Source organism: Gorilla gorilla, chromosome 15 (genome assembly GCF_029281585.2).
Source record: "Gorilla gorilla gorilla isolate KB3781 chromosome 15, NHGRI_mGorGor1-v2.1_pri, whole genome shotgun sequence".
In the NCBI taxonomy this organism is placed as follows: Eukaryota; Metazoa; Chordata; class Mammalia; order Primates; family Hominidae; genus Gorilla; species Gorilla gorilla.
Genome location: NC_073239.2, coordinates 35,359,060 through 35,378,465, shown reverse-complemented (window position 1 = coordinate 35,378,465; position 19,406 = coordinate 35,359,060). Strand labels below are relative to the sequence as shown.

The 19,406-nt window shown below is 45.4% G+C and overlaps 1 protein-coding gene across 1 annotated transcript in view; it reads left to right on the top strand.

Annotated features, from left to right (window-relative positions):
* Positions 1-1,227: 1,227 nt before the first annotated feature.
* RPGRIP1 (RPGR interacting protein 1) overlaps positions 1,228-19,406 on the top strand; it is a 63,278-nt gene continuing 45,099 nt past the window's right edge. Inside the window, exons 1-5 of the mRNA XM_063698260.1 lie at positions 1,228-1,312; positions 7,982-8,114; positions 14,309-14,580; positions 15,820-15,916; positions 16,702-16,878. Coding sequence (XP_063554330.1) covers positions 1,228-1,312; positions 7,982-8,114; positions 14,309-14,580; positions 15,820-15,916; positions 16,702-16,878 — 764 coding nt within the window. The remainder of the gene's footprint in view (positions 1,313-7,981; positions 8,115-14,308; positions 14,581-15,819; positions 15,917-16,701; positions 16,879-19,406) is intronic.

Genomic DNA, 19,406 nt, shown 5'->3' with positions numbered 1-19,406 from the left:
CCACTGCACTCCAGCCTGGATGACAAAGCAAAAAACAGAAAACAAAATTGTACAAATCTGAAGCTGGAGACAAAAATTTTGGAGACAAAAGCATATACATACATAGTATTTAAAGTCAGGAGACTGGGCCTGGCACGGTAGCTCATGCCTTTAATCCTAGCACTTTGGGAGGCAGAGGCTGGAAGGTCGCTTAAGCCCAGGTGGAGGCTGCAGTGAAACGTGGTTGTGCCATTGTACTCCAGCCTGGGGGACAGAATAAGACCCTGCCAAAAGAAAAAAAAAGAGGAAAGAAAGAAAGAGAGGAAGGAAGGAAGGAAGGAAAGAAAAGAAAAAGAAGAAAAGAAAGAGAAGAAAAAAAGAGAAAGAGGCCAAGTGCAGTGGCTCACGCCTGTAATCCCAACACTTTGGGAGGCCGAGGCGGGCAGGTCACCTAAAGTCAGGAGTCCAAGAGCAATTTTGCCAACATGGCAAAACACTATCTCTACCAAAAATACAAAAATTAGCCGGGTGCTGTAGTGGGTGCCTGTAATCCCGGCTAGACTGGATACTATCATCCAGGAAAAAAAGTGTTGGCCAGAGTATGAGGCAACTCTATAGACAGGATTTCCTGATTATTCAGGCCACAGAGCTGAATATGGTCACTTCAGAGCTCCCAAGTTTACATAGTAGTTCTAGCCATCCCCAGAGGCTAATTTAAACTTCTCAGTTTTATTTTCAACCTCCTAGGAGATAAAATCTGATTGGTTCAGCGAGGGTCATTTGTCTTGGGTCATTCGATTAACCCTGGTCCAATCAGCAATGACTTCGGGGACTGGATTATAGACTATAAACTGATTCCTGGGGAGTCAGTCCCTGTAAATTGAGTGGAGAGAGGGATAGAGGCCTATTTCGCAGAGAAAAGGGATGGTCATCGGCTTCCAGGCTGAGCAGACACTTAAAAAAATGATCCGAAATGATATCCATCAATTCCGTAATCATAAAAACTGATTTTCATTTTGGATCAAGTCATTCCTACTGAATACTTGTTGTTACTCTTTAGTATAGAGTTGTCCACACTACCATGAGAATGACTCTGACATGTCATATACCATCATGAAAGCGCTGAGAAATTCCTGCTGCAACTTATGTACACGTTTCAGAAGACATCCTAAAGTTGCATGTAATTGACTGGACTTTTCCTTTATTTCAGTGTCCTCCGGGATCTCTTACAGCTTGGGAACAGAGATCATGTCACATCTGGTGGACCCTACATCAGGAGACTTGCCAGTTAGAGACATAGATGCTATACCTCTGGTGCTACCAGCCTCAAAAGGTAACTTCTACGCCTGAGGATGGATACCTTTTAGAATTAAAAGAACTCTCACTGTGGAACATCTTGCTGGCCTTCACAGAGACTGATTTACTTTCAGCTCTTTTCTTCAGTCTTCTCACTATTTTTTTTTTTTTTTTTTTTGAGATGGAGTCTCGCTCTGTCACCCAGGCTGGAGCACAGTGGCACAATCTCAGCTCACTGCAGCCTCCGACTCCTGGGTTCAAGCGATTCTCCTGTCTTAGCCTCCCAAGTAGCTGGGATTACAGGCATGCACCACCATGCCTGGCTAGTTTTTGGATTTTTTTAGTAGAGACAAGTTTTCACCATGATGGCCAGGCTGGTCTCAAACTCCTGACCTCAAGGGATCTGCCCTCCTTGGCCTCCCAAAGGGCTGGGATTACAGGTGTGAGCCACTGTGCCTGGCCCTCTTCTCACATTTTATTCTTAAATTCTTTTTTTTTTTTTTTTTGAGATGGAGTTTCACTCTCTCTCTTCTCTCCCAGGCTGGAGTGCGGTGGCCCAATCTCAGCTCACTGCAACTTACACCTCCCAGGTTCAAGCAGTTCTCCTACCTCAGACTCCTGAGTAGCTGGGACTACAGGTAGCCACCACCACGCTTGGCTAATTTGGTATTTTTAGTACAGATGGGGTTTCACCATGTTGGCCAGGCTGGTCTCGAACTCCTGACCTCAAGTGATCCGCCTGCCTCAGTCTCCCAACGTGCTGGATTACAGGCGTGAGCCACCGCGCCCAGACTTATTCTTAAATTCTTACAGTAAAAGTATTACTGTGTGGGTTTAGGAGGTAAAGCTAAATACTACCACCACAAACAGCACAACAAAAGCCAAGAACAACTAGTGGGTTTCACTCATCTATCCTTGTGATTAGCCCTTAGCCCTTCACTGTCACTAAGCAGAAGTGTGCAATTTAAGATGAAAGGGCTCAGCCCTACCAGAGCTTCTTCCACACATTATTTAAGATATTTTTAGGGCCGGGCGCGGTGGCTCATGCCTGTAATCCCAGCATTTTGGGAGGCCGAGACGGGCAGATCACAAAGTCAGGAGATCGAGACCATCCTGGCTAACATGGTGAAACCCCGTCTCTACTAAAAATACAAAAAAATTAGCTGGGCGTTGTGGCGGGCGCCTGTAGTCCCAGCTACTCAGGAGGCTGAGGCAAGAGAATGGTGTGAACCCAGAAAGTGGAGCTTGCAGTGAGCCGAGATCTCACCACTGCACTCCAGCCTGGGCGACAGAGCGAGACTCCATAACACCCCCCCCCAAAAAAACATATTTTTCTAACTTTGGCCAGGCGTGGTGGCTCACACCTGTACCAGCTACTCGAGGCTGAGGTGGGAGGATCACTTGAGCCCCGGAGTCCAAGATCAGTCTGGGCAACATAGCAGTACCCTATCTCTAAAACAACAAAAAAAGGTGTTTTTGTAATTTTGCTCCACTTTCCCATCCCTCAATCCCAATCATAGCTACCGTTGATTCTATTTTCACTTGACTTCACTTCTATAAAATTATTTTTTGAGGATAGGGCACTTTATGCACTGCCCGTAAGTGTATAAATGATGCAACCACTTTGGAAAATATTTGCCATTATCTAGTAAAGTTGAACATGTAACTCTACTTTTGAGTATAAAATTTGCAGAAATTGCCTGGGCATGGTGGCTCACGCCTGTAATCCCAGCACCTTGGGAGGCCGAGGCAGGTGGATCACCTGGTCGGGAGTTAAAAATTTGCAGAAATTAACTCTTGCACATATATACCAGGAGACATACACCAGAATGTTCATAGCAGTATTTTTTTTTTTTTGAGACAGATTCTTGCTTTGTCACCTAGGCTGGAGTGCGGTGGTGTGATCTCAGCTCACTGCAACCTCTGCCTCCCGGGTTCAAGTGATTCTCCTGCCTCAGCCACCCAAGTAGCTGGGATTACAGGCACCCGCCACCACGCCTGGCTAATTTTTGTATTTTTAGTAGAGATGGGGTTTCACCATGCTGGCCAGGCTGGTTTCCAACTCCTGGCTTCAAGTCATCTGCCTGCCTCGGCCTCCCAAAGTGCTGGGATTACAGGCAGAACCCACCGCACCTGGCCCCTGTTTTTATTTCTCCTGGGCACAAATCTAGACGTAGAATTGCTGGGTCATACGGTAACACTAGTTTAACATTTTGAGGAACTGCCAGGCTATTTTCCAAAGCAGTGGCACCATTTTACATTCCTACCAGCAACGTATGATGCTTCCGATTTCTTCAGTTTCTCACAACACTTGCTATTGTTTGTAACTGAGGTGTTATCTCATTGTATTTTTTAAAAATGTATTCTTTCTTGGCTGGGCAAAGTGGTTCACGCCTGTAATCCCATCACCTTGGGAGGCCAATGCAGCTGGATCACCTGAGGTCAGGAGTTCAAGACTAGCCTGGTCAGAACAGTGAAAACCCATCTATTCTAAAAATAGAAAAAGTTAAGGCCGGGCGCGGTGGCTCATGCCTGTAGTCCCAGCACTTTGGGAGGCTGAGGCGGGTGGATCACAAGGTCAGGAGATCGAGACCATCCTTCCTGGCTAACACAGTGAAACCTCGTCTCTACTAAAAAATACAAAAAAAAATTAGCCAGGCGTGGTGGTGGGCGCCTGTATTCCCAGCTACGTGGGAGGCTGAGGCAGGAGAATGGCGTGAACCCGGGAGGCGGTGCTTGCAGTGAGCCGAGATCGCGCCACTGCACTCAAGCCTGGGCGACAGAGTGAGACTCCGTCTCAAAAAAAAAAAAAGGAAAGAAAGAAAGAAAAAGTTAGCTGGGCCAGGTGGTGCACACCTGTAGTCCCAGTATTTGGGAGGCTGAGGCATGAGAAAAACTTGAACCCAGGAGGCATAGGTTGCAGTGAGCCGAGATAGTGCCACTGCACTCCAGCCTGGGTGACAGAGCGAGACTCCATCTCAAAAAAAAAAAAAAGGATTCTTTCTCGTTATGGTTTTGATTTGCATTTCTCTGATGAATAATCACACTGACCGTTTTTCATATGCTTATTTGCCATTTGTATATCTACTTGGGAGAAATGTCTATTCAGGTCCTTTGCCAATTTTCTTTTTAATTCAGGGGCCAGTTTTGCCAGTTTTTAAATTGGATTATTTGTCTTTATATTGTTGGTTTTAAGAGTTCTTTGTATATTTTGGACACAGTTGAGAATTTTGTGCTTCTGAAAGCTTTAACTGTTCCACAAAGTCCATGAAACATGAACTGACTGAGATAATTTTTCAAGTTAGAAGAGTCATAGTGATAGGAAACCGTTGTTCAGGAACTACCTACCTGGAGTTCCAGTCAGTTTGGAAGCCACCCACATATCCAAAAAGCTAAAAGAATTCAAAGTTTTTCTTCAGTATCATAAAAGAAAAATAGAAGATGAGAAAGGGGAATATTTACAAGTTTATTTTATGAAAAAATAAGCTTTTTTAGGTTTCATTACAAACATGTCCAATTTCACTTCTGTCATTTATGAAATAACTAAAAGTAAATGAAGTACCTTTTTTTTTTTTTTTGACACAGGGTCTTGTTCTGTCACCCAAGCTGGAGTGCAGTGGTGCGATCTTGGCTTACTGCAACCTCTGCCTCCCGAGGCTCAAGCGATCCTCGAGGCTCAAGCGATCCTCCAGCCTCAGCCTTCCAAGTAGCTAGGACTACAGGTGCACACCACCATGCCCAGATAATTTTTGTTTTCTGTTTTTTGTTTTTTGTTGAGATGGAGTCTCGCTTTTGTTGCCCAGGCTGGAGGCAACGGTGCGATCTTGGCCCACTGCAACCTCCACCTCCCAGATTCAAGCAATTCTCCTGCCTCAGCCTCCCGAGTAGCTGGGATTACAGGCATGCGTCACCACACCCAGCTAATGTTTGTCTTTTTAGTAGAGACGGGGTTTCACCATGTTGGTCACGCTGGTCTCAAACTCCTGACCTCGTGATCCTCCGGCCTCAGCCTCCCAAAATGCTGGGATGACAGGCATGAGCCACTGCACCCAGCCAATTTTTATATTTTTTGTAGAGAGGGATTTCACTGTGTTGCCCAGGCTGGTCTCAAACTCCTGAACTCAAGCTGTCTGCCCACCATGGCCTCCCAAAGTGTTGATATCACAGACATGAGCCACCGTGTCTGGCCTAAATATTTGTCATATATAAATATTTTTATAAAGGCATATGGTCATGTTATAATTTTCTTCCTAGTGACCTTACCTTCCTAGTTTACCTAGCAACATTATTTTGCAGGTTCTTTGGTTTGGAAGTTGTATTTTTTTTTTCATTCTAAGCACCTCAGAAACACTGTTTTCGGAGAAAAAAATTTTTGATGTCACAAATAGATAAAGCCACATTAAGGGAATATTTTTATAGCATATATTCAAAAATTAATCTAGCCAGTGACTCATGCCTGTAATCTCAGCACATTGGGAGGCCAAGGCAGGAGGATCACTTGAGCCCAGCCTGGGCAACATGGTGAGACCTTGTCACTATAAAAAATTTAAAAATTGGCCAGGCATGGTGGCTCATGCCTGTAATCCCAGCACTTTGGGAGGCTGAGGCAGGCGGATCACCTGAGGTCAGAAGTTTGAGACCAGCCTGGCCAACATGGTGAAACCTCATTTCTACTAAAAATACAAAAATTAGCTGGCTGTGGTGGCCCATGCCTATAATCCCAGCCATTCAAGAGGCTGAGACACAAGGATTGCTTGAACCTGGGAGACAGGGAGACGGAGGTTGCAGTGAGCCAAGACAGCGCCACTACACTCCAGCCTGGGCAACAGTGAGAGACTCTGTGTCAAAAAAAATAATAATTAGCCGGGCGCAGTGGCTCACGCCTGTAATCCCAGCACTTTGGGAGGCCGAGGCGGGTGGATCACGAGGTCAAGAGATGGAGACCATCCTGGCCAGCATGGTGAAACCCCATCTCTACTAAAAATACAAAAAATTAGCCAGGTGTGGTGGCAGGCGCCTGTAATCTCAGCTACTTGGAAGGCTGAGGCAGGAGAATTGCTTGAACCTGGGAGGCAGAGGTTGCAGTGAGCCGAGATCGCACTATTGCACTCCAGCCTGGGCAAAAAGAGCAAAACTTTATCTCAATAAATAAATAAATAAATAAATAAATAAATAAATAAATAAACAAACGCAAAAAAATAAAAAATATGGTTCCCATTTACCATGAGATCAGAGCAGACCTGGGCCAGTGAACACTCACAATGAAAAGTGTGCTCTAGTTTCCTCTGCTTAGACCAAGCAGAGGCTCTTGTCCTAGGAGGCAGCTTTGGGGACAGTTTCTCCTGACCAAAAAAACAAACGAGATGGTTCTTGGAAATCAAGAAAATTTTTTATCCTTTTCCTTACTGGGTTTTTGAAGACAGTCATGGGAACAATCCTTGTATAGGTCCAAATTATCTAATAAGGAGGAAAAAATAGAAGAATAGGCCGGGCGTGGTGGCTCATGCCTGTAATTCCAGCACTTTGGGAGGCCGAGGCAGGTGGATCACCTGAGGTCAGGAGTTGGAGACTAGCCTGGCCAACATGGTGAAACCCTGTCTCTACTAAAAATACAAAAATTAAGCTGGGCACAGTGGCTCACACCTGTAATCCCAGCACTTTGGGAGGCCGAAGCGGGTGGATCACAAGGTCAAGAGATGGAGACCATCCTGGCTAACATGGAGAAACCCCGTCTCTACTAAAAATACAAAAAAATTAGCCAGGTGTTGTGGCTGGCGCCTATAGTCCCAGGTACTCGGGAGGCTGAGGCAGGAGAATGGTGTGCACCTGGGAAGCGCAGCTTGCAGTGAGCTGAGATGGCGCCACAGCACTCCAGTCTGGGCGAGAGTGTGAGACTCCGTCTCTAAAAAAAAAAAAAAAAAAAAAAAAAGAAATTAGCTGGGTGTGGTGGCGGGCACCTGCAATCCCAGCTACTCTGGAGGCTGAGTCAGGAGAATCACTTGAACCTGGGAGGTGGAGGTTGCAGTGAGCCAAGATCACGCCAGTGTACTCTAGACTGGGTGACAGAGCGAGACCCTGTCTCAAAAAAAAAAAAAAAGAAGAAGAAGAAGAAACTAAAAAGAAAAATTAAGTAAAATAAAAGCCTAATTGGATATTTTTATCTAGAGAATGTACTTTCTAGACGGAAGGTCGAGTTATACCTCATGCTGTAATAATATAGAAAGAGTCTCCAGGGACCCAGTAGGAGTCATTTCTGTTTTTGTTTTTTTTTTTTCCAAGGCGGAGTCTTGCTCTGTCACCCAGGGTGGAGTACAGTGGCACGATCTCGGCTCATGGCAACCTCTGCCTCCCAGGCTCAAGCAATTCTCCTGCCTCAGCCTCCTGAGTAGCTGGGATTACAGGCACGTGCCACCACGCCCAGCTAATTTTGTATTTTTAGTAGAGACCGGGTTTCACCATGTTGGTCAGGCTGGACTCGAACTCCTGACCTCACAATCTGCCTGCCTCAGCTTCCCAAAGTGCTGGGATTACAGGCGTGAGCCACTGCGCCTGGCCCAGAGTCATTTCTCATACTTCCTGAATTTCCTCATAAATACTTGACTCAAGATAGATTTATGCTCTCTGGACAAGATGTGATGAGAGATCTAAAGGGTTAAAAAAAATAGGTGTAAAAATACTGTCCATTTACTGTTTTCTGGGACTTTAGGTAAGAATATGAAAACTCAACCACCCTTGAGCAGGATGAACCGGGAGGAATTGGAGGACAGTTTCTTTCGACTTCGCGAAGATCACATGTTGGTGAAGGAGCTTTCTTGGAAGCAACAGGATGAGATCAAAAGGTACTTAGAGTTCTCCTTAAATTTTTTTTTTTTTTTTTTTTGAGACGGAGCCTTGCTCTGTTGCCCAGGCTGTAATGCAGTGGCATGATCTCGGCTCACTGCAACCTCCGCCTCCAGATTCAAGCAATTCTCCTGCCTCAGCCTCCCAAGTAGCTGGGATTATAGGCATGCGTCACCATGCCCAGCTAATTTTGTATTTTTAAGTAGAGATGGGGATTTGCCATGTTGGCCAGGTTGGTCTTGAACTCCTGACCTCAGATGATGCACCCACCTCGGCCTCCCAAAGTGCTGGGTTTACAGATGCGAGCCACTGTGCCCGGCCCAAAAATAATTTTTGAAGCAATATTTCTTTAGTCAATTTTTTTGCCAAACATGTCGATAGACTGTGACCACAGGACACAGAGCATCATTAAGAGCTTGGGTGATACTATTTCAGTCCACAGAATAAGAGACTGGACAGGTTCCTCCCCTGGTCACAACTGAGGGGATGGAGATAGGAGGAATGGTCAAAATTTCAGAGGAGAAAAGGCTGCAGGGGCAAGTAAAAGAAGGGGTCTTTATTTACAAAAGAAAACTAAAGATCATGTTGATCCCTGCAGGCATGTTGTAAGTGCTATCTATACATTTATTTATTTATTTATTTATTTATTTTCGAGATTTTTTTTTTTTTTTTGAGATGGAGTTTTGCTCTTGTTGCCCAGGCTGGAGTGCAATGGCATGATCTTAGCTCACCGCAACCTCCGCCTCCAGGATTCAAGTGGTTCTCCTGCCTCAGCCTCCCAAGTAGCTGGGATTATAGGCATGCGCCACCACACTCAGCTAATTTTGTATTTTTAGTATAGACGGGGTTTCTCCATGTTGGTCAGGCTGGTCTTGAACTCTTGACCTCAGGTGATCCGCCTGCCTCGGCCTCCCAAAGTGCTGGGATTACAGGCTTGAGCCACCACGCCGGCCAATTTTTATTTATTTGTGGAACAGAGTCTCACTCTGGGCTGGAGTGCAGTGGTGTGATCTCGGCTCACTGCAACCTCTGCCTACTGGGTTCAAGTGATTCCCCTCCCTCAGCCTCCTGAGTAGCTGGAATTACAAGCTTGCACCACCACGTCAGGGTAATTTTTTTTTTTGTTTTGAGATGAAGCCTCGCTCCGTTGCCCAAGCTGGAGTGCAGTGGCGCAGTCTCGGCTCACTGCAACCTCCACCTCCCAGGTTCAAGCAATTCTCCTGTCTCAGCCTCCCAAGTAGCTGTGACTACAGGCACACACCACCATGGCCGGCTAATTTTTTTTTTTTTTTTTTTTTTTTGGAGACGGAGTCTCCATCTGTCGCCCAGGCTGGAGTGCAGTGGTGCGATCTTGGCTCACTGCAACTTCCGCCTCCCGGATTCAAGCGATTCTCCTGCCTCAGCCTCCCGAGTAGCTGGGACTATAGGTGCCCACTGCCACAACTGGCCGTGCTGCCCAGGCTGGTCTCGAACTCATGAGCTCAGGCAATCAGCCAGCCTCGGCCTCCCAAAGCACTAGGATTACAGGTGTGAGCCACTGTGCCCAGCCATGCCCAGCTAATTTTTTTTTTTTTTAGTAGAGATGGGGTTTCACCCTGTTGGCCAGGGTAGTCTCAAACTCCTGACCTCAGGTGATCCACCCGCCTTGGCCTCCCAAAGTGCTGGGATTACAGGCATTAGCCAACGCGCCAGGCCTTAATATTTGTATTTTTTGTAGAGATGGGGTTTCACCATGTTGGCCAGGCTGGTCTCAAACTCCTGACCTCAAATGATCCCCCCATCTTGGCCTCCCAAAGTACTGGGATTACAGGCATGAGCCATCGTGCCCAGTTAATTTATTAGAAATAGTATTAATTAGCCAGGCACAGTGGCTCACGCCTGTAATCCCAGTACTTTGGGAGGCCAAGGCGGGTGGATCACGAGGTCGGGAGTTCAAGACCAGCCTGACCAACATGATGAAACCCTGTCTCTACTAAAAATACAAAAATTAGCTGGGCGTGGGGGTGGGCGCCTGAAATCCCAGCTACTCGGGAGGCTGAAGCAGAATCACTTGAACCCAGGAGGCAGAGGTTGCAGTGAGCCGAAATTGTGCCATTGCACTCCAGCCTGGGCGACAAGAGCAAGACTCCATCTAAAAAAAAAAAAAAAAGTATTAATTCATTTAATAGTCTGAAGAGGTATTATTAAGAGGAAAAGGAAGCATAAAGAGGTTAAATAAGTTGCCTGAGATCATACCTAGTGCATAACAGAGGTGGAAATTCTTTTTGTTTTGTTTTGTTTTTGAGACAGAGTCCTGCTGTGTCACCCAGGTTTGAGTGCAGTGGCGCAATCTCGGCTCACCGGCAATCTCTGCCTCCCGGGTTCAAGTGATTCTCCTGCCTCAGCCTCCCAAGTAACTGGGATTACAAGCATGTGCCACCATGCCTGACTAATTTTTGTATTTTTAGTAGAGACAGGGTTTCACCATGTTGGCCACACTGGTCTCGAACTCCTTTCCTCAAGTGATCCGCCTGCCTCGGCCTCCCAAAGTGCTGGGATTACAGGCATGAGCCACCGCGCCTGTCCCAGTGGGAAAAACTCTTAACTTCAAAACATATTATTATATACAGTGATCTTAGATTTCTTTCTTTAGAAAATGGGGACCTGGAAAGAAATCTGAGATGGAGGTGAGGGAAGGTAAACAGATGGGAAGAATGGGAGTTCTGAAAGTCTGGGGTCTATCTCTAGGACACATTTTGAAGATACTGGTGTCAATGCCTTCCAGCCAAGGACCACCAGGAACATACCTACAGTTGAGCAAGCTGGGCTTATTCATTACAGCTAGTGAATATGCACACCAGGGGAACTAAAGGCATCTCAGCAAATGTGTTAGAACTTATTATAGTATCTAAGCTTTGTTTGATTGGGTGATTTTGGGGGAGGATCCAAGGAAACAGAAGTTTGCTCCAGATTTCGTGCTGTCAGAAAGCAAGCACAATTCTATGTTTCGGTATCTCAATAAATTATTCTCTTCTTTCTTTCTTTTCTTTCTTTCTTTCTTTCTTTCTTTCTTTCTTTCTTTCTTTCTTTCTTTCTTTCTTTCTTTCTTTCTTTCTTTTTCTTATAGGGTCTCATTCTGGCACACAGGCTGGAGTGCAGTGGTGCAGTCTCAGCTCACTTTAGCCTCAACTTCCTGGACTCAAGTATCAATAAATCTTATCTACAGGGAGGGTAGAGTAGTGCAAGGCTGAAGCCATGATTGGTAAAGAAGTTGCAGTCACTCATATTAACCTGGAGAGAAGGATGTTTGGTATTTTGTGGGTGGCAGTGACACTAATTTTGTCTGTAGGCAGACAAAATTAGGCAGTGGACTTGTTTTGTATCATTCTGTCATGGTTTTGGAGTGAACTTGTTTCATGTTGATGTTCTGTGAGGTGTCCAAAAGAATAGTGGCCGGGCACAGTGGCTCATGCATGTAGTTCCAACACTTTGGGAGGCTGAGGTGGGCAGATCACCTGAGGTCAGGAGTTCGAGACCAGCCTGGCCAACGTGGTGAAACCCCGTCTCTTCTAAAAATACAAAGATTATCCGGGCGTGGTGGCAGGCGCCTATAATCCCAGCTACTCAGGAGGCTGAGGCAAGAGAATCGCTTGAACCCAGGAGGCGGAGGTTGTAGTAAGCAAGGATTGCGCCACTGCACTCCAGGCTGAGTGACAGAGTGAGATTCGGTCTCAAAACGAAAACAAAAACAAATGGAGATAGCACAGACTAGCTTCAAACAACACTGAGGACCAGTTGTGTCAGACCAGTTTCCTAATGTTAAGGGCAGTGTTTTGCTTTCCCATTGTAACCCCCAGGAGTGATTAAGATCTTCGTTTAGAATCTGCAGGATTGGCCGGGCGTGGTGGCTCATGCCTGTAATTCCAGTACTTTGGGAAGCCAAGGCGGGCAGATCACTAGGTCCGGAGTTCAAGACCAGCCTGTTCAACATGGTGAAACCCCGTCTCTACTAAAAATACAAAAATTAGCTGGGCGTGGTGGCGGGCGCCTGTAATCCCAGCTACTCGGGAGGCTGAGGTAGGAGAATCTCTTGAACCCGGGAGGCTGAGGCTGTAGTGAGCAGAGATCGCACCACTGTGCTCCAGCCTGAGCAACAGAGCGAGACTCTGTCTCATAAAAAAAAAAAAAAAAAAAAAAAAGAATCTGCAGGAATGCAGGCCTCCATTGTGAATCAGCACTCTTCAGAGTTGGTGATTTTTTTTTTTTTGAGACGGGAGTTTCGCTCTTGTTGCCCAGGCTGGAGTGCAATGGCGTGATCTCGGCTCACCGCAACCTCCGCCTCTCAGATTCAAGCGATTCTCCTGCCTCAGCCTCCCAAGTAGCTGGGATTACAGGCATGTGCCACCACGCACAGCTAATTTTATATTTTTAATACAGACAGGGTTTCTCCATGTTAGTCAGGCTGGTCTCGAACTCCTGACCTCAGGTGATCCGCCCACCTCAGCCCCGCAAAGTGCTAGGATTACAGGCGTGAGCCACCGCAAAGGGCCGATTTTTTTTTTTTTTTAATTGTTGAGAACTTGAGAATCTAGTGACTTGAGTGAAGTCAGAAGGTTGTATGGGCCAAAAAATCTTGTTTCTTGGTTGATAATCAAAGAGTACTTGAGATTATGGATGCTAAATGGTTAATCTGGATTCTATGCCCCTGGCTTTGGGCAAGTTACATAGCTATTTTACACCTTGTTTTCTTTATCTGGGTTTAATGATATGTAATAATAATAGCTCACACCTGCAGCCCTTACAGTGTACCCCCCACTGTTCTAAGCATTTTACATATATATTTATATATAAGCTTATTAATCCTCACAACAATCTACTGCTTTTATCTTTTTCTATTAATCTTTATTTATAAATAAGGAAACTGAGCACAGAAAGGTTAAGTGGCATGGCCAAAGCTACAGTTAGTAAATGTCAGAACAGACGGGCAGTGTGTCTTAGTCAGCTCAGGATGCCATAACAAAATACCACAGACTGGGTGGCTGAAACAACAGACATTGGTTTTCTCAGAGTTCTGAAGCTGGAAGTCTGAGATCAAAGTGTCAGCATGGTTGGATCCTGGTAAGGGCCATCTTTCTAGCTTGCTGACTGCTGCTTTCTCACTGTGTCTTGGGAGGTGGGAGAGGGAGATCTCTTGTTACAAGGCCACAGTCCTATCCAGTTAGGGCCCCACCCTTGTGAACTCATTTAAACTTAATAACCTCCAAAGGCCGGGCGCGGTGGCTCACGTGTGTAATTCCAACACTTTGGGAGGCCAAGGCGGGCGAATCACTTAAGGTCAGGAGTTTAAGATCAGCCTGACCAACATGGAGAAACCCTGTCTCTACTAAAAATACAAAATTAGTATTTTGTGGTTAGGCGTGGTGGCGCATGCCTGTAATCCCAGCTACTCAGGAGGCTGGGGCAGGAGAATCGCTTGAACTTGGGAGGCAGAGGTTGTGGTGAGCTGAGATCGTGCCATTGCACTCCAGCCTGGGCAACAAGAGAAAAAGTCCGTCTCAAAAAAAAAAAAAAAAAAAAGCCTCCGGAACACCCAATGTCCAGATACAGTCACATTGGGGGTTCAGGCTTCAACATAAGAATTTTGAGTGGGGACACAATTCAGGCCATAGCACAGTGAGAGCATAGAATCAGATAGTAGCAAAAAAAACATGATTTTAGGTCAAGATAACAAATAAAAATTGTTACTAAAAGTTATAAAGGAGTTATCCTTAATTTGGAGCACATATACAGGGGTGTGCAGACAAGTGGGATAGAAAAAGCAAATATTAAAATTGTTATTTATATTTGTCACCCATTTAAACATACATATTTTGTTTGATCATGACATAATTTATTAGTACAAAAACAAGTCTATATATAATTTTTTTAAATGCACACAAATACTATTGGGGTAGTGGCTCAACTTTTTTTTTTTTTTTTTTACTAAGGTAAGGGTGTAATCACTGCAATAAAATAAAGACAGGTATCACAATGGCCCTGCCCTCAAAGAGTTACAGTGTACTGGGGACAGAAGGCTAATCTTTTTAAAGTGTGATTAATAGATCACAGTAGATGAATACGTATTATAGATCAATTCGTGATTATATGTCCCAAATAAACCGTAGAAATAATAACTGTCATGAAAGGAGAAGCGACGTGCTCTATTTGTCCACAGGCTGAGGACGACCTTGCTGCGGTTGACCGCTGCTGGCCGGGACCTGCGGGTCGCGGAGGAGGCGGCGCCGCTCTCGGAGACCGCAAGGCGCGGGCAGAACGCGGGATGGCGGCAGCGCCTCTCCATGCACCAGCGCCCCCAGATGCACCGACTGCAAGGGCATTTCCACCGCGTCGGCCCTGCCAGCCCCCGCCGCGCCCAGTCTCGCGTCCACGTGGGACACAGACAGCTCCACACAGCCGGTGCACCGGTGCCGGAGAAACCCAAGAGGGGTGAGATTTAAGGCTACATCCCCTACAGGGCTAAGACACTGGGAAGGACTGATGTGCCAGCCACGTTTTCCTCATTGCCTTCTTCTGCCCACCACCCCATTTTGTTCTTTTGTTCTCACTCCCTCCTTTCTGCCTCCCTAAAATCTTTATTTCCTGAGTGGGATATCAGATTCAAAATTCTAAATTTACCATGGAGTGTCGCTGAGGGCAGAATCAGACAACAGGTCAGGAGATGGAGACCATCCTTGTCCAACATGGTGAAACCCCGTCTCTAATAAAAATACAAAAATTAGCTGGGCATAGTGGCGCGCACCTGTAGTCCCAGTTATTCGAGAGATTGAGGCAGGAGAATCACTTGAACTCGGGAGGCGGAGGTTGCAGTGAGCTGAGATTGCACCACTGCACTCCAGCCTGGCGACAGAGCGAGACTCTGTCTCAAAATAATAATAATAATAATAATAATAATAATAATAATAATAAATTAGCCAAGCCTGGTGGCACATGCCTGCAGTCCCACCTACTTGGGAAGCTGATGTGGGAGGATCGCTTGAGCCTGGGAGGCGGAGGCTGAAGTGAGCCCAGATGGCACCACTGCACTCCAGCCTGGGCAACAGAGTGACACTGCCTCAAAAAACAAACAAAACAAAACCCCCCCAAAAAAAACCCAACGTTGAATCTCTAGAGTAGACACCTCATTCTCATGGCCCTAAATCAGGAATGAGTAACCTAGGTAAAGGAAATCTACACACAGCATTTCATTAAGTACTCTTATTTTTTTAATAAGTACTCACTTATTTTGCTTAGTGTGGTCCTATAATTTCAAGTTCCATACTCCAGACAACCAAACACTTGCAAAAACAACTGAAAGTAGAAAACTCGCATGAATTTAAATTTCAGTTCCATTTAACAGTTCAGCATAGCTGGCCACCTGTTATGTACTGGGCACTAGATACAAAGATGGTTAGAGTTAGACACACAGTCTCTGCCCTGGACAAGATTCTACCTTTCTTTTTTCTTCCTATTTGTACTTACTCACTTAAGGATCTATAGTCTGGCTGACTTTAGTTGCAGTTTTTTGCAAGAGTAAAAAAAAAAACTGCTCCTCGGGGACGATTTGTCATATAAGGGTTTCACCCAGGTCTCAAGACTCTATGCCCAGCCCTTCATGTTCCAGTTTCAGTACTTGGTGTTCCGGAGGGTACTGTTGCCCGAGTCTGCATCTTCTGTCTAAACTTTTAGGGCCAAGGGACAGGCTGAGCTACACAGCCCCTCCATCGTTTAAGGAGCATGCGACAAATGAAAACAGAGGTGAAGTAGCCCCTGAACCCAGCGAACTGTGAGTTCTTCTCATTTATCCCATGTTGTTATTCCTGCCACTTTAATTAGAAAGACATCATTTAGGGAACAAATGAATGTTGGTGATTTGAGTCTTTTCAGCATGATCAGGGAAGACGAAAGTCGACCCTAGGTCAAATTCCAACTTCATTGCATAAAAGTGGAAAACAAGTGTCTCTCTGTTCTCTGAGGAAATGAAAATAAAGGTTCGTTTCTCAATTGAAGGTATTCCCTCTATTTCCATTTATATTTTTTTCCTTAGGTCATAATTCCTTTGTTTTTTGTTTGTTTGTTTGTTTGTTTTTTTGAGACAGAGTCTTGCTCTGTTGCCCAGGCTGGAGTGCAGCAGCGTGATCTTGGTTCACTGCAACCCCTGCCTCCCAGGTTCAAGCGATTCTCCTGCCTCAGCCTCCTGAGTAGCTGGGACTGCAGGCATGTGCCACCATGCCCAGCTAATTTTTGTATTTTTAGTAGACACAGGGTTTCAGTATGTTGGCCAGGCTTGTCTCCAACTCCTGACCTTGTGATCTGCTCGCCTTGGCCTCCCAAAGTGCTGGGATTACAGGTGTGAGCCACCACGCCTGGCCCATAATTCCTTTATGTTTTGTTTGACATTTGAAAGCTGTATTTTATAAGATTTTCCTTGACATGTACCAAGGTTACTGATTCACTTAATTTATTTTTATATGTGTAAGAACCCAATTCTAAACTCCTGTAACAACAGTTTCTAAGTATCCTTTTTGTATTTAGTGCTTCTGGTTCTAACAGCATAATTTCTTTCAGCAGTGTCATAAGTATGGCTAAACCTATTGGTCTATGCATGCCTAACAGTGCCCACATCATGGCCAGCAATACCATGCAAGTGGAAGAGCCACCCAAGTCTCCTGAGAAAATGTGGCCTAAAGATGAAAATTTTGAACAGAGAAGCTCATTGGAGTGTGCTCAGAAGGCTGCAGAGCTTCGGTAAGAGTGTGGCACTCCATGCCTCAAACCAAAACGAACTGAAAAAGCTAGGAGATTCTTATTTATACCTTTCCTCCATCTCAGAGGAAAAGAGTGTTTGGGATTAAATTCAATCGGAGTAGTAGACACGGAGTCCCTCGTAGGTTAAGAAATGGATTAACCTGCGGGCGCCATGGATCACGCCTGTAATCCCAGCACTTTGAGAGGCCGAGGCAGGCTGATCACCTGAGGTCGGGAATTCGAGACCAGCCTCGCCAACATGGGGAAACGCTGTCTCTACTAAAAATACAAAAATTAGCCAGGCGTGGTGGCAGGCACCTGTAAATCCCAGCTACTAGGGAGGCTGAGACAGGAGAATCACTTGAACCTGGGAGGCAGAAGTTTCAGTGAGCTGAGATAATGCCATTGCACTCTAGCCTGGGCGACAGGAACAAAACTTGGTCTCAAAAAAAAAAAAAAAATGAAATGAATTAACCTTCTGGGCGCAGTGACTCACGCCTGTAATCCCAGCACTTTAGGAGGCCAAGGCAGGTGGATCACCTGAGATCGGGAGTTCAAGACCAGCCTGGCCAACGTGGTGAAACCCCGTCTGTACTAAAAATACAAAAAAAATTAGCCAGGTGTGGTGGCCGGTGCCTGTAATCCCAGCTACTCAGGAGGCTGAGGCAGGAAAATCCCTTGAACCTGGGAGGCGGAGGTTGCAGTGAGCCGAGATTGCACCATTGCACTCCAGCCTGGGCAACAAGAGCAAAACTCTGTCAAAAAAAAAAAAAAAAGAGGAAAGAAGGAAGGAAGGAGGGAGGGAGGGAAGGAAGGAAGGAAGGGAGGGAGGAAGGAGAGAGAGAAAGAAAGAAAGAAAGAAAGAAAGAAATTAACCTAAAGGGGATAAGTTTATGTATAAAAGGATATTTGCTGCTTCACTATATAGAAGGAAAACTACTCCATCCTCATCACCAGATAGGGATTCTTAGCCCTCTCTGTGCATCAATTCCTGGAAAACTTTTTTAAAAATGTATTTTTCAGACAAGTTTTAGTTTTATAGCAAAATTAAGCAGGAAATAGAGTTCCCGTATACCCATTGCCTCCATACACACACAGCCTCCCCAACTATCAGCACCCCGTACCAGAGTGGTGCATTTGTTACAATCAGTGAAACTACATTGACACATCATTATCGCCTGACCATCATTTAATAGTTTACATTAGGGTTCACTCTTGGTGGTGTACATTCTTTTTTTTTTTGAGACGGAGTCTCGCTCAGTTGCCCAGGCTGGAGTGCAGTGGCGCGATCTCGGCTCACTGCAAGCTCTGCCTCCTGGGTTCATGCCATTCTCCTGCCTCAGCCTCCTGAGTAGCTGGGACTACAGGCGCCCGCCACCATGCCCGGCTAATTTTTTTGTATTTTTAGTAGAGACGGGGTTTCACCGTGTTAGCCAGGATGGTCTTGATCTCCTGACCTCGTAATCCGCCTGTCTCAGTTTCCCAAAGTGCTGGGATTACAGGCATGAGCCACCGCACCTGGCCGGTGTTGTACATTCTATGGGTTTTGACAAATGTGTAAGGACATGTATCCATCATTATAGCATCATTCAGAATAGCTTTACTGCCCCAAAAGTCCTCTGTGTTCCACCTAGTCATGTCTTTTACCTCCAGCCCTGGCAACCACTAATCTTTTTACTGTCTCCAGTTTTGCCTCTTCTAGAATGTCATATAGTTGGGATTACACAGTATGTGGCCTTTTCAAATTGGCTTCTTTCACTTAGTAATATGCATTTAAGCTTCCTCCATGTCTTTTAATGGTTTGAAAGCTCATTTTTTCAAAACACCAAATAACATTCGATTGTCTATATGTATCAGTTTATTTATCCATTCAGCTACCGAAGGATGTCTTAGTTGCTTCCAAGTTTTGGCAATTATGAATAAAGCTGCTATTAACATTATGTGTAGTTTTTTGTATGGATATAAGTTTTCAACCTGGAGATATTTTAAAACCACAGATCCAGGCCCGGTGCGGTGGCTTATGCCTGTAATCCCAGTATTTTGGGAGGCCAAGGTGGGTGGATCATTTGTGGTCAGGAGATCGAAAACAGCCTGGCCAACATGGTGAATCCCCATCTTTACTGTAAATACCAAAATTAGCTGGGTGTGATGGCTCATGCCTGTAATTCCAGCTACTTGGGAGGCTGAGGCAGGCGAATAGCTTGAACCTGGGAGGCAGGGGTTGCAGTGGGCCAAGATTATGCTACTGCACTCCAGCCTGGGCAACAGAGCAAGACTCTGTCTCAAAAACAAAACAAAACAAAACAAAACAAGACCATAACGGATCCCTGGGCCCCATCTCTGAGATTCCCTTTCAATTATTTCGGGGGTAGAATTCAGGCAGTGTAATTTTAAGATCTCTCTAGGTTATTCTAATCAGCAGCTAGACAGGGAATCAATGAGATAGAGTGGAGTGAACCCAAATCCTCCCCAGTATCTCTTTCAATCTTTCAAACAATAAAGAAAACGTGAGCTCCTAGGTTCAGGAA